Here is a 13674-nt window from a genome sequence, read left to right as displayed (position 1 = left end):
CGCACGGAGGATTTTTCAGGGGGGGTTTCTTCCACCCCCGAAAAAAAAATAATCCTAGAGACCTGCCGCGCAAGCGCCCGCGCACTGTAGTATTTAAAATGTTCCTAATAGGCTGCAGAGGCGAATCTCAACCCCGGGCAGATATTTGCCAGCCAGCCCTTGAGTCTATTTGATTCATGTGTAACTATTGAATTTTGTTAATTTGACAATTTGCTGCGTTGTTTTATCTTCCTGTAATAACCTACTTATCGATATTTATAAAGAAAGACATTGAAAAATAAATAACCGCAGCAATTAAATTCTGTAACTATTTAAACCATAAACTACAAGGTTTTGAGGAAGGGACTGTTACCAGGACTGTCAGCAGTGAGTTACTTTGGTACTACAGGAGCCCTGAACATGGGAATCCATTAATTCTGTTACGCAGTGACGTGGCTTAAACTGTAAAATATTATTTTTTTCTGGAGTTCTCCTTTAATAACAATTTTTATTACTGAAAACATACATGTATGGTAGTATTTCAGTATGAAATATACGTTTTGATGACCCACGTGTGTTTCAGAATGGACAGGTGAACTCAAAGGGCTAGATTTACTAAGTTGTGGGTTTGAAAAAGTGGGGATGTTGCCGATAGCAACCAATCAGGTGCTAGCTGTCATTTTGTAGAAGGTACTAAATAAAGGAAAGCTAGAATCTGATTGGTTGCTATAGGCAACATCCCCACTTTTTCAAACCCGCAGCTTAATAAATCTAGCCCAAAGTATTAAATAGTTTTAGAAAATACTCAGACAAGTCCATCAGCTTTAGTAATAATATATAGAAATACCATGTAATTCTCCAGCTTCATCCAGAGAATGTTAAACTCTCCGTTGCTCAGTGTCCCGGTATTGTCCTCCTGTATATTCTGCAGTTAAGGTTGTTACCGGTCAGTTATGGACAATTACACATCAAACAGACATCTGAACAAACAATATGTACATATATGTTATAATTATTGCATGTTACAGCGTCTTCTACAGTTTCAGCATTAATAAGAGTGTGAGTTCCCCATGGACTGGTAGGAGATGCTCACTGCCCTTGAGGGAAAGTTACTGTGATAGAAAACTGTAGGAAGTCTGCTAGCTTTCAACACGAGACCCTGATTGGCATTGAATGATCACATGACATTAGCACTTGTGCCTCAGCACTGGGGTTATGAGTTTGATTCCCAAATAGGGCCTTTTCTGTGTGGAGTTTGTATGTTCTCCCCGTGGATTGCCTCCCGGTGTTCTGGTTTCCTCCCACTTCTAGTAGGTTAATTGGCTGCTGACAAAATTAACCCTAGTCTGTGAGTGTTAGGGAATTTAGAATGTAAGCTTCAATGGGGCAGTAACTGACTGACAAATGTTCTCTGTACAGCGCTGCGGAATTGTTGGCACTATATATATATATATATATATATATATATATGTGTGTGTGTATATATATATGGTGATGATGATGACCCTCAATTTGCTCTCCATAGTAGGAAATACTGCATTCTAGTGGATCAGATTCTGGAGGGGGAGGGAAGGGGGGGGGCAGTTTAATATAGAAGAGAGGTAGTGCCAAAGTGGACATCCCCTTTAAACATAGTGACAATCTTCTAGTAATATCAGTGTCACATGTATCTAGGAGAGGATACATCCAGGAGATTGATCATTTCTCTGCATGTTCTCAGAGTGAATCCATCAGATCTGATATCAGGACCTGCATAAAAAAAACATGTAAAATTGATTTACATTTATATACATTTCCATATAACGCACTCAGAAACATACTGGGTGATAATATCAGCAGGTGGATCCGGGGTGGGAGATATTGTATCGCAGCCTCACAGCTTCTAGTGATTTGATTGGCTGCTTCTTCGTGAATCTTGGTTCAGCCATAAAACTTGCTGCCTCTAATGTGTGTAGGCGATGAGAGTACTTTGAGAACTTTTGATGTCTAATGGGTCAAAATAAAAGGCTTTTCCAAGTTTCTAATTATTAGATGCTCTACAATATGTATTTATATATGTCTATAGAGAATACAAGCAATCTGATTTTGTGTACATTTTATTGAAAGGGTAGCAAACCATAACCACCAATTGTTGAAAAATTGACACTTAGTGATTTGTAGTTGCCAACACGTTGCTGGGCGTGTGCATCCAAACATGTCACATGTCAAACACATCTTTGATAAAGTCATCATATATGGATAAAACGCGTCAGTCACTTGCTACTAGAGATGGTCACTGACCCCCGTGTTTTGGTTTTGGATTCGGTTTTGGATCTGGATTACCGTCGTGTTTTGGTTTTGGTTTTGGTTTTGCAAAACCGCCATTGCGTGTTTTGGTTTTGGTTTTGGTTTTGTTTGGTTTTGTTTTGCTATTTTTTGGGAAAATCCATGTTTTTGGGCCTAAATTAACCCAATTTAGTGCTCCAACTGTTTTAGAGACAAGTAATCTAATTGTTGAGGTAATAAATCATCCAAAAAAACAGTTTAATTCTTCGTTGGTAGGCCTATTCTACACACAAAACAGATTGTCTTCCTCTCCATCTATGCATATTGGCAATGCAGCCATCGTCTTTGAATGTATATTACACCCTACACTTATAGTTAAATATGTAAAGAAATGGAAAAAGCCAGTTTGGTTTCTGTCTCTCAAGGCCCCCCTCCACTTGTATAAAATACTAAAAAATTCAGCCATTATAGACTGTACAATATTAATTGACATGGAGAAAGACAGTTTGGGGTCACTCTGTCTCTCTAGGCCCCCCTCCACTTGTATAAAATACCAAAAAATTCAGCCATTATAGACTGTACAATATTAATTGACATGGAGAAAGCCAGTTTGGTTTCTGTCTCTCTAGGCCCCCCTCCACTTGTATAAAATACTAAAAAATTCAGCCATTATAGACTGTACAATATAAATTGAAATGGACAAAGGCAGTTTGGTATCTGTCTGCATCAGATCCTCTCTCCACTAGGAGTAAAATAGAAAACTATTCAGCCGTTATATAATCTAGAATATAAATAGAAATTGAGAAAGGCAATTTGGTATCTGTCTGCATCATAATCATCAACATCATCATTAGCGCCCTCGTCGCCTACACAAATCTCCCCCTCATCCTCTTCTAATTCCAAAGTGGCATCCTCAATTTGGGTATCACCGGCTACACTCGGGCTATTAAGGCACACATCAGCAGAATGCTCACGATTAGACATCCCACTGTTGGATGGACTCTCCACAGGGATTGTTGTCATTTGTGAATCAGAGCAAATATTCTCCTGTAATGCCTCACTGGTATCTTGCAGCTCAGCTTTGACGCGTAACAGTAGTTGTGCACCAATTGTAGCCTGGGTAACTTTTTGGGATCTGCCACTAATAGCCAAAGGTGAAGGCCTCATTCTCTCTTTGCCACTGCGTGTGTAGAATGGCATGCTTGCAATTTTTTTTTTATCGTCACTTAACTTTTGCTCAGTTACACTTCTTTTTCGCTTCAATACAGTAAATTTTTTTTTGGTTTTTGTTTTTTGCACTAATTTGAAAACACTCTGTTGTTTGACATCGCCTTGGCCAGATGACGTACTGGGAACACTAACATCAGGACTGGTGACAGAACCTGGTTGCTCATTTAGATCATATGTGGACTGCTTTGAATCCATTCTGAGCGCAAACCACTGAGGAGTGCTAAAAATTATTGAGTAGATACTGCTGACAGATATGACTTTTGACAGCCAGAAATATTAATGCACAATTAGGGAGGACACCCCAAAAACACTGAGGAGTGCTAAAAATTATTGAGTAGATACTGCTGACAGATATGACTTTTGACAGCCAGAAATATTAATGCACAATTAGGGAGGACACCCCAAAAACACTGAGGAGTGCTAAAAATTATTGAGTAGATACTGCTGACAGACAGAGCCGTAACGAGGCCGGTGCGGGCGGTGCCGCCGCCCCGGGCGCAGTCCCAAGGGGGCGCAATGGCCGCCCGCACCTGCCTCTGTGTGAGGAGTGAAAAAAAATAAAAATTAAACAGACCTCAGATTCAGACTGCCGGCCGCCCGGCGCATCCAAAATGGCGGCCGGCACCCGGCTCCACCCCCTTCTGAACTCTGCCCTCTGCCTCATGACGTTGCTAGGCAACAGAGGAGCAGAGAACCAGAGAGGAGCCAGGCAGCGACGGCTAGACAGGAAGAAAGAGGAAAAAAGTAAGTTTAAAAGCAGGGGAAAGGGGATGTGTGTTGCTATTATGGAGGGAGGGGAGGGGAGGGGGGGGATGTGAGCTGCTATTATGGAGGGAGGGGAGGGGGGGGGGATGTGAGCTGCTATTATGGAGGGAGGGGAGGGGGGGGATGTGAGCTGCTATTATGGAGGGAGGGGAGGGGGGGATGTGAGCTGCTATTATGGAGGGAGGGGATGTGAGCTGCTATTAAGGAGGGGGGATGTGAGCTGCTATTAGGGAGGGGGGGTGTGCTGCTATTATGGAGGGGAGGAATGTGTGCTGCATCTTGCTATTATGGAGGGGAGATGCTGCTATGCTTTATGAGGGAAGGGGGAGTATGCTGCCATAATGTGTGAGGGAAGGGGGGGATGTATTAATGTGTGATATGAGGGTAGGGAGGTTAGGTGTCTTAGTACATGGGTGGGAGGTAGGCTATTAATTTAATGGTGACGTTTAGGTGGGGGCTAATTATTTAATGGGTACTATTTTATTTGTGGGGTGCTGGTGGGTCAATTAAATTTATTGTTGGGGCTTTTTATTTTAATGGTAGGGTCTATTAATTTCAGGTTAGGTATTTATCTGTTTTGCAGTCACAAGAATGCTCTCTGTATTGTATGGTGGTCATAGGAATGCTCTCTGTATAGTATGGCAGTCATAGGAATGCTCTCTGTATAGTATGGCGGTCATAGGAATGCTCTCTGTATAGTATGGCGGTCATAGGAATGCTCTCTGTATAGTATGGCAGTCATAGGAATGCTCTCTGTATAGTATGGCAGTCATAGGAATGCTCTCTGTATAGTATGGCGGTCATAGGAATGCTCTCTGTATAGTATGGCGGTCATAGGAATGCTTTCTGTATAGTATGGCGGTCATAGGAATGCTCTCTGTATTGTATGGCGGTCACAGGAATGCTCTCTGTATAGTATGGCGGTCACAGGAATGCTCTCTGTATTGTATGGTGGTCACAGGAATGCTCTCTGTATAGTATGGCGGTCATAGGAATGCTCTCTGTATTGTATGGTGGTCACAGGAATACTCTCTGTAAGGTATGGCGGACACTAGGAGGCTCTTTATATTGTATGTGTGTATGTGTGTGTGTATGTATGTATGTATGTATATATATATATATATATATATATATATATATATATATATATTCATTTCGTGCGATGGTGATAAGGGGGCACGATGGGATAAAGTTGGCTCCATGGCACGGTGTGATAAAGGAGAAACTGTGATGAAGGGGCAGTGTGATACAGATGGTACTGTTACATTTGTTTTAATTTGTTTCAGTGAGTTTTATTTCAATAACCAATTCATTTGTTATATAGCTAGCATGTGATAGCTGCATTTAAAGTACTTTGATCTATGGAGGCTCATTACATAAAGATCCTTACAAAGCCAGACCGTGGAGAATGGGGAGGGAGGTGGTTTCAGTGCGGTCTAGAACTTGTAAAGAGCTAGCTACGCCCCCCACAGTAGGTTGACCACGCCCACTCGACAATTGACACTCCCACTTAGATGGGGGGCGCCGCTTCCCTATCTCGCCCAGGGCACTAAAATGGCTAGTTACGGCACTGCTGACAGATATGACTTTTGACAGCCAGAAATATTAATGCACAATTAGGGAGGACACCCCAAAAACACTGAGGAGTGCTAAAAATTATTGAGTAGATACTGCTGACAGATATGACTTTTGACAGCCAGAAATATTAATGCACAATTAGGGAGGACACCCCAAAAACACTGAGGAGTGCTAAAAATTATTGAGTAGATACTGCTGACAGATATGACTTTTGACAGCCAGAAATATTAATGCACAATTAGGGAGGACACCCCAAAAACACTGAGGAGTGCTAAAAATTATTGAGTAGATACTGCTGACAGATATGACTTTTGACAGCCAGAAATATTAATGCACAATTAGGGAGGACACCCCAAAAACACTGAGGAGTGCTAAAAATTATTGAGTAGATACTGCTGACAGATATGACTTTTGACAGCCAGAAATATTAATGCACAATTAGGGAGGACACCCCAAAAACACTGAGGAGTGCTAAAAATTATTGAGTAGATACTGCTGACAGATATGACTTTTGACAGCCAGAAATATTAATGCACAATTAGGGAGGACACCCCAAAAACACTGAGGAGTGCTAAAAATTATTGAGTAGATACTGCTGACAGATATGACTTTTGACAGCCAGAAATATTAATGCACAATTAGGGAGGACACCCCAAAAACACTGAGGAGTGCTAAAAATTATTGAGTAGATACTGCTGACAGATATGACTTTTGACAGCCAGAAATATTAATGCACAATTAGGGAGGACACCCCAAAAACACTGAGGAGTGCTAAAAATTATTGAGTAGATACTGCTGACAGATATGACTTTTGACAGCCAGAAATATTAATGCACAATTAGGGAGGACACCCCAAAAACACTGAGGAGTGCTAAAAATTATTGAGTAGATACTGCTGACAGATATGACTTTTGACAGCCAGAAATATTAATGCACAATTATGGGGGACACCCCAAAAGCGCTGGGGAGTGCCAAATATGAAGAAAAAATAATAAACCTCTATCCTCCTCTCTGCACTAGCGATTTTGGTTAGAGCAATTGCAAGAACAATATGGTATTCTCTGTCCCTGCTCTAATTAGCCTATGACTACACCCTGCTCTCTCCCTCTGTCAAATGGCGATGGATTGCTGTGGAGGCGTGTATTTATAAAGTTGAAGTATCGCGAGAACCGAGTCCCGAGATCCGACGACGTCACAATGACGTTCGGCCTCGATTTGGATTCGGAATGGGCGGGAGAGTACCGAGCTGCTCAGCTCGGTACTCGGATACCCAAAGTTCGGGTGGGTTCGGTTCTCGGAGAACCGGACCCGCCCATCTCTACTTGCTACTAAGATTGGGTTAAGAAGCAGCTGATTAATTACCTGGATACACGCTGAGTGCTCTACTTGTCATCAAGTCACAGAAGGATTCTATAATATCATTAAGAAACTGCATAGTATTCTACACAAGCTGGAGAAGGAGATCTACACATTACGTGAAACTGAGGACAGAGAATGTTCCCTAATTAACACTGGCAAGTTCCGGACACATCCAGCTTCGTTGAGATGCTACTTACTTTTCTCTATGATTGAAAACACTTTCTTTATCTGTATGTGACTGAGCCAGCTTATTGAGAAATCCCTTGGATGTGTTTTAAACCTGAATATATCTGAAGTACTTAAACAATTGCGTTCCATTCAGTGAATTGGCCACTCACTGTAACATTGCTTTTAATGGTTTCTTCTTCAGATGATGTTTATAAAGTACAGAGTTATGTTACGGCTAATGGCTCTGTCATAAACTTTCAGAACTAGGAGTAGAGGTCTTCACCTATAGCAGCCGCCTTTCACGTAGAGCTCATTCTGCTCACAGGTACTATGATGTCCCCAGGATTTAACTCTAACGTAGCGCAAGTTTATGAATTAACGCAGCACGGAACAGGAGGAGGAGCGATGGTCAGAAACAGGCCGGGCTCAACACAGTGGCCTAGTTGTTAGCACTTCTGCCTCACAGCACTGGGGTCATGAGTTCGATTCCTGACCATGGCCTTATCTGTGTGGAGTTTGTATGTTCTCCCCGTGTTTGCGTGGGTTTCCTGCGGGTGCTCCAGTTTCCTCCCACACTCCAAAAACATACTGGTAGGTTAATTAGCTGCTATCAAACATTGACCCTAGTCTCTCCCTCTCTGTCTGTCTCCCTCTCTGTCTGTCTGTGACTGTGTGTGAGTGTGTGTCTATACTAGGCAATTTAGACTGTAAGCTCCAATGGGGCAGGGACTGATGTGAATGAGTTCTCTGTACAGCGCTGCGGAATTAGTGGCGCTATATAAATAAATGATGATGATGATGATGAAGATGAAGGACTGAGGCAATAAGCATGGTCAGGTTCAAGCAAGAGGTCAGGGCTGGTGGCAAGTAGCGTATCTGAACAGTAAAGCAGAGGTCAGGGCAACAAGCGTACAATCAAAGTCCAATAAACAAGCCAGGGCCAGTGCAAGATTCAGCAGAACAGGCAGTAGCAGGTCAGATGTCTGAAACAGAAACTCTATAACCATCAGGGAGGCTAAGCCCTCCCAGCCTTATATACAGGAGTGGACCAATGGCAGCTTAGGGGTGAGCCCTGATATTCACCACTACCAGCCCCCTAAATAATGAAACAAGCCCATAAGGGCTAATGAAAATAATTAACTAAACCTGCGCACGCGCCCGGCAATACTACTAAGCTGGCGTCTCGACCGTTGCCCAGGAGACGGCTGGGATGACATCATCGGAAGTGACGTCCCAATTGTCATGACGACGGTCGGGATGCTGCTGTGTAAGTGAAACACGGCGGTGCCAATGTGCACCGCGTAACAAGTTGTACCCGTTCTCTGTTGGACAATATTATTCATATATTTGAAGATAGTGATATTATATATCTGTATATTTTAAATCTATTTTCATTTATTGTTTTGGTGATGTTTTTTATGCATTTAATTACATATGTGACGGACTATTAAATATTTATTCAGATTTAAACTCCGCTATATCCGTATTGATATTCACTTTTACCTTTGCAGTCTGGCTGGGCCAAAATGCAAAATGTAGACTTAACCTCATGTGTCAATCTCCCATTGTCCCATAGATTGTAAGCTTGCGAGCAGCGGCCTTCTCACCTCTTTGTCTGTTATACCCAGTTTGTTTATTAGTTTACTATGTTTGTCCCCAATCGTAAAAGCGCTACGGAATATGTTGGTGCTATATAAATAAATGATGATGATGATGATGATATTCAATTTAATTTATAATGATAATATCTTATGTCATATTAGTGTTATGCATTTACCAATCCTCAGACACATCTCACACAGCTCATACACACAACTTACACTGCAGTAACCTCTTCTGCAGAACATTCCTCAGTTCCTCTACATTAAATTCTTCTTTCTGGTGGAAAACAAGCAGTAAAGATGCTGTTAGTAGACGATAATTGTTATGAATAAAGATCCATATAAAGTTCAATAATTATATTTTATAACGAGGGGAAAACACACTAAAGTGTATCTATGAGAACTGGAAAATGTGGTCCTGCAGTAGCAACGTGGCTATTGTCGTGTGGTTGTTCATAGCTCAATAAGATGACGGTAATTACTGGCAATTGTTTTACTACTTGATTGGAGAAGCTGGGTAGATATGGACGGTCCTGGCTGAATACGGACTAGTTGTAGAACTGCGCCTGATTCTGCAGCCAAATGAAAATCAAGATTTTGGGGTAAATATATCAACCAATTTTTTCGGTGATTTTGCAGGGGGGATTTAAACCAGCAATTTAATTAAAGGCAAAATCCGGCATGTGGGGTGGAAAAATATATATTTACCAACCTCACAGGCCGGGTCTTGCCTTTAATCATACTTGCCCACTCTCTCAGAATGTCTGGCAGACTCCTGAATTCCAGGTAGGTCACTTGGACTCCCGGGAGAGCAGGTCAATTCTCCCCATGACGCCATTCGTGCTGAATTGCGTCATTTTGGCACCGTCCCATCGTCAAAGCGATGGTTACACGTCATCACACCACAGGGGTGTGGATAAAATGACGCGATTCGCCACATCTCCACCCCCCTTCGTCCTCACTCTTCACCTCTCCTCCGGGATCTCCCGGACAGATAAAGTACAAAGTTGGTAAGTGTGCCTTAAATTATATTGCCATTTTAAATCCCGCCTGCAAAATCATCCGAAAATTGGCAGGTTGATACATTTACCTCTTTGTGTTCAAATGTATAAACTTCACATCAAAGTTCAACATTCTATCTTTTTAGTATCCCACCTTTCTATAAAATAAACTTTTCTGGCTTTCTATTAAGATACTGTTGCGTTCTGCCTCATTCATGGCTTTCATTAACCATGAGACTGTGGGTACATGGGGTCTGTCTTGATTTGTGTGTATAAAGCTATTTATTATACTCAAACATATAACTAAGTAAATCATAGCCCTGTACATTGTGCAAGATGGAAGGTCGAAACGCGTCAGTGATGATTTGGGTGTTGTCCCGCCACACAAGAATACAGGTCAGCTACTTCAGAATCCTGGTAGATATATCATCAGTTGTCGAAGGAGCTTGTGTTACTACTCATCGGGTGAGACAATTGATTGTTTTTATTGATACACTACTGGTATATGTACACAATTGTAAGTGCATTTGTATATTTTATTAATGTTTTATTTAAAAGGGTAATAGAGTATGTGGAGTTTTTTGTGTGTCTCTCTCCTGGTAAATTGAATGAGTACAAGCTATTTTAGGAAGGTGGATAGAGTGATTCCTTCTTTGGAACATATTATTTGAGAATTCATCTAACAATGGAGGATTCTTGAGGCGATAATTACAAGATAATTTATGTAACCATTACAGGTATATTTATTGATAGATACCGCAGCACTATTTGGTCACCATAGTGTTTCACGGGCTTGGTGCTGTGGTTAAGGTGTGTGGGGGGAAGGGGGTTAGTGCGTGGCCATGGAACTTGACCTACAAAGACCAGTCTTCCATATACTAAGATTGCTGCACGAAAGCATTACAGTACATAGCTTAAACCAAATAAACTGATCTGAAGCCCGTGACCACAAGAGCTTACAATCTAACATAAAAATGAGATATGTTACCTCTTCGTAATGATCCTCAAATCCATTTTGAGATTCTGGATCTGGAGCGGAGTTTAATAAAGGCTTCAAGAAAAAATACAGAACAGTGATGAAAACACAAAATAGTTGTATGTAGTAATTTTACGTGAAATCAAATAAAAATTTATCTGACCATGTGACTAGCATAAACAACCTTATTTAATGAACCTTTTCATCCACTTTACAAAAGTCAGAGGGCCAAGAGATATATTACTTTTTAAACTACTAGAAGTCCTAATGAGTCTGGCTCCTCCCTTTTATTATTATTATTATTATTATTATTATTATTATTATTATTATATTATTATATGAATTAGTATCCCTTTAAACGTTCTAGCTGTGCTTGATACATTATACTAAAGAAGACTAGGGGGTAAATGTATCAAGCTGAGATTTTTCCGGCGGATTTGAAAAACCAATCAGATTCTAGCTATCATTTATTTAGTACATTCTACAAAATGACAGCTAGAATCTGATTGGTTGCTATAGGAAACATCTCCACTTTTCAAACCCGCCGGAAAACTCTCAGCTTGATACATTTAGCCCTAGGTGGGTATTATCTGTAGAACTAGCCATCCTCCGTAATAATCAATATGATTATATACAATGTTGATGATTGCTACGGACATACATTTATAACTTCATTTATCAACCTCTAAAAAAACATAATAATTCACAGATGTTTTTTTTTACCTCATAAAGCTTTGTCTCCACCACATTGCCAAATTCACTAAAATAAAAATAAATGTTAATTAGGGTATATATCCTGCTAATAAATTCATACCAAAAGTCTATGATTCCACTTCCCACAAAGCAAGAAACTTTTTTGTAGCTAATAATATTGTATGTAGGGGAGTGAATGTAGATCAGCTGCTGATGACTGGTCCCACGGTTCTGACTTAAAGGGGGACCCCACCTTCAGTCCTTTCCATCTTCTTGGCAGAGTTTTTAAATTTGTGTATGTATATAGGTTTTGGAGTGAAAAACAATGTTTTGTCTTTTTAAAAAAAACAAAAATTTTGTCATTAATGACTGTATAAACTACATATTGCTGATTCCCTCTTCATTGTACCATACCTTTATAGAGGTTAATGTAACACTCTAAAATCTTATCTATGAAATAAACACAGTGACAACCTGATTTTGCAAAAAAAAAAAAACAGGTCACAGTTTGTTAATTACAAATTATAAAGGGTGGCGGTGAGAGCGAACCAATCAGCTAATGACTAACAGCGAACCGAACAGGCCGTAACCACTGGTCCCAGGACCTAGTCCTTTATGATCAGCCGTTGCTAAATCTGGCGTCATCGTGATTACTCCCCTCTGGGCTCACAAGGACGTACGCGCACAGCGCAGGTCGAAGGGCCCTCACACAGAGGTACCAAGAGCCAGGGTGCTCCGAAAGAAGTAGTGACGTGCGGCCAATCACCGTGTGAATTAGCCGCCGATTGTAAAAGCTTTACCGCCTACTGTGCCCCCTTCAACATAGCAAAAGAAATATAATTAACTAAGATCACCAGAACTGGGTGGGAGGGGATTCCTGAAGTAAAGAGATGAGAATATATAAACTCAGCCGATCCCATCCCCTTGCATCCATAGGCTGCAGTATGTCACCTGACTTAACCCTGTAAAGTAGGTGCCTGATTCGTGACAAACAGATGCGTTTATCTGCATTCAGCTTAAAAGGCCTCATTTGTCATTGTTAATAGATGACATTAATTGAAAAAACATTTTTTGTCTGTGCGTTCTTTAGGAACATTATATTCTATATACTGTATGTATTGGACGTACCTTGCAATGTACTGTCTGTTACAGCAGAGCGCACCTAGTGCACGCAACAAGAGACATTTCTTCAGGTCTGCTCCTAGATAAATACATGGACGTGTGTATGTCCCATTTATGTGCGTTTTTAAAATGAAACCTCACTTTGTTTGTTTAACATTGTACATTGAGGGGAAGCTGTACAAACATATTACGTACAATGGCGTGAGGATTATCATGTTGACAAGATATGTAAATGAGCTTTACAGGGGGAAAGGTTATGCATTTAGGGGACCATTCCCTAGCTAGTTAGTGTAGTGTGCAGAGCAGATTTCTCTATGCACCTTTTACAAAATTATGTAAACCAGTTGTTGGATGAAACGTATTATTGTAGTTTATTTATACAGTGCCAGTCATATTGCACAGTGCTGTACAGAGAATATGTAATTATATGTAATACTTCCAGCGCCCTTCAGGAAGACTTTAGATGAAAATATGATTTTCTAGGCACAATTCAACCAATGTATTAAAAACAGCGTTTTGCATCAGACATCTGATTCTGGACTGCAGTCTTGTCAGCCAGGAGGAGATAGGAGCTGTCATTTGTATTTTACAAAGTCAAGTGTGTGTGTGTGAGGGTCTGGAAGGAAGGTATTAGGGGAAGGAGGGGTGGTAAGCTGATGCTTTTCCTAGGGGCTGAGAAACCTAGCACCCTGATGACTAATATAGCATCTGAGGCGCACACAGCGCCAACACTAATAAACTTAAGAGAATTCCTATTGCCTAAGCGCTGTTTCCATAGAGAGGTCAGATCCAACAATCCTGCCTCGTGCCGGGACCTCCAACTCTCCTGCACCCTAGCCTGCAAGCCAGATGGCAAAATCTAGGTGACCTTTAGTTAATAGTCAAGTGTTGAAAATCATATGCCTTTAACGCATACCTTGCCTAACTTTTTCTGCCC

At 41.0% G+C, this 13674-nt stretch overlaps 1 protein-coding gene across 1 annotated transcript in view; it reads right to left on the bottom strand.

The window, feature by feature from the left end:
* Nucleotides 1-13674, bottom strand: part of LOC142143264 (calpain-8-like) — a 53680-nt gene that overhangs the window by 7439 nt on the left and 32567 nt on the right. The window contains exons 13-16 of the mRNA XM_075200977.1: nucleotides 10935-10997; nucleotides 9165-9222; nucleotides 1664-1728; nucleotides 827-895 (exon numbers count right to left, since the gene is read on the bottom strand). Of these exons, the coding sequence (XP_075057078.1) occupies nucleotides 827-895; nucleotides 1664-1728; nucleotides 9165-9222; nucleotides 10935-10997 (255 nt within the window). The remainder of the gene's footprint in view (nucleotides 1-826; nucleotides 896-1663; nucleotides 1729-9164; nucleotides 9223-10934; nucleotides 10998-13674) is intronic.

Source organism: Mixophyes fleayi, chromosome 3 (genome assembly GCF_038048845.1).
Source record: "Mixophyes fleayi isolate aMixFle1 chromosome 3, aMixFle1.hap1, whole genome shotgun sequence".
Taxonomy (NCBI): domain Eukaryota; kingdom Metazoa; phylum Chordata; class Amphibia; order Anura; family Limnodynastidae; genus Mixophyes; species Mixophyes fleayi.
This window is presented reverse-complemented; position numbering and strand designations above follow the sequence as displayed.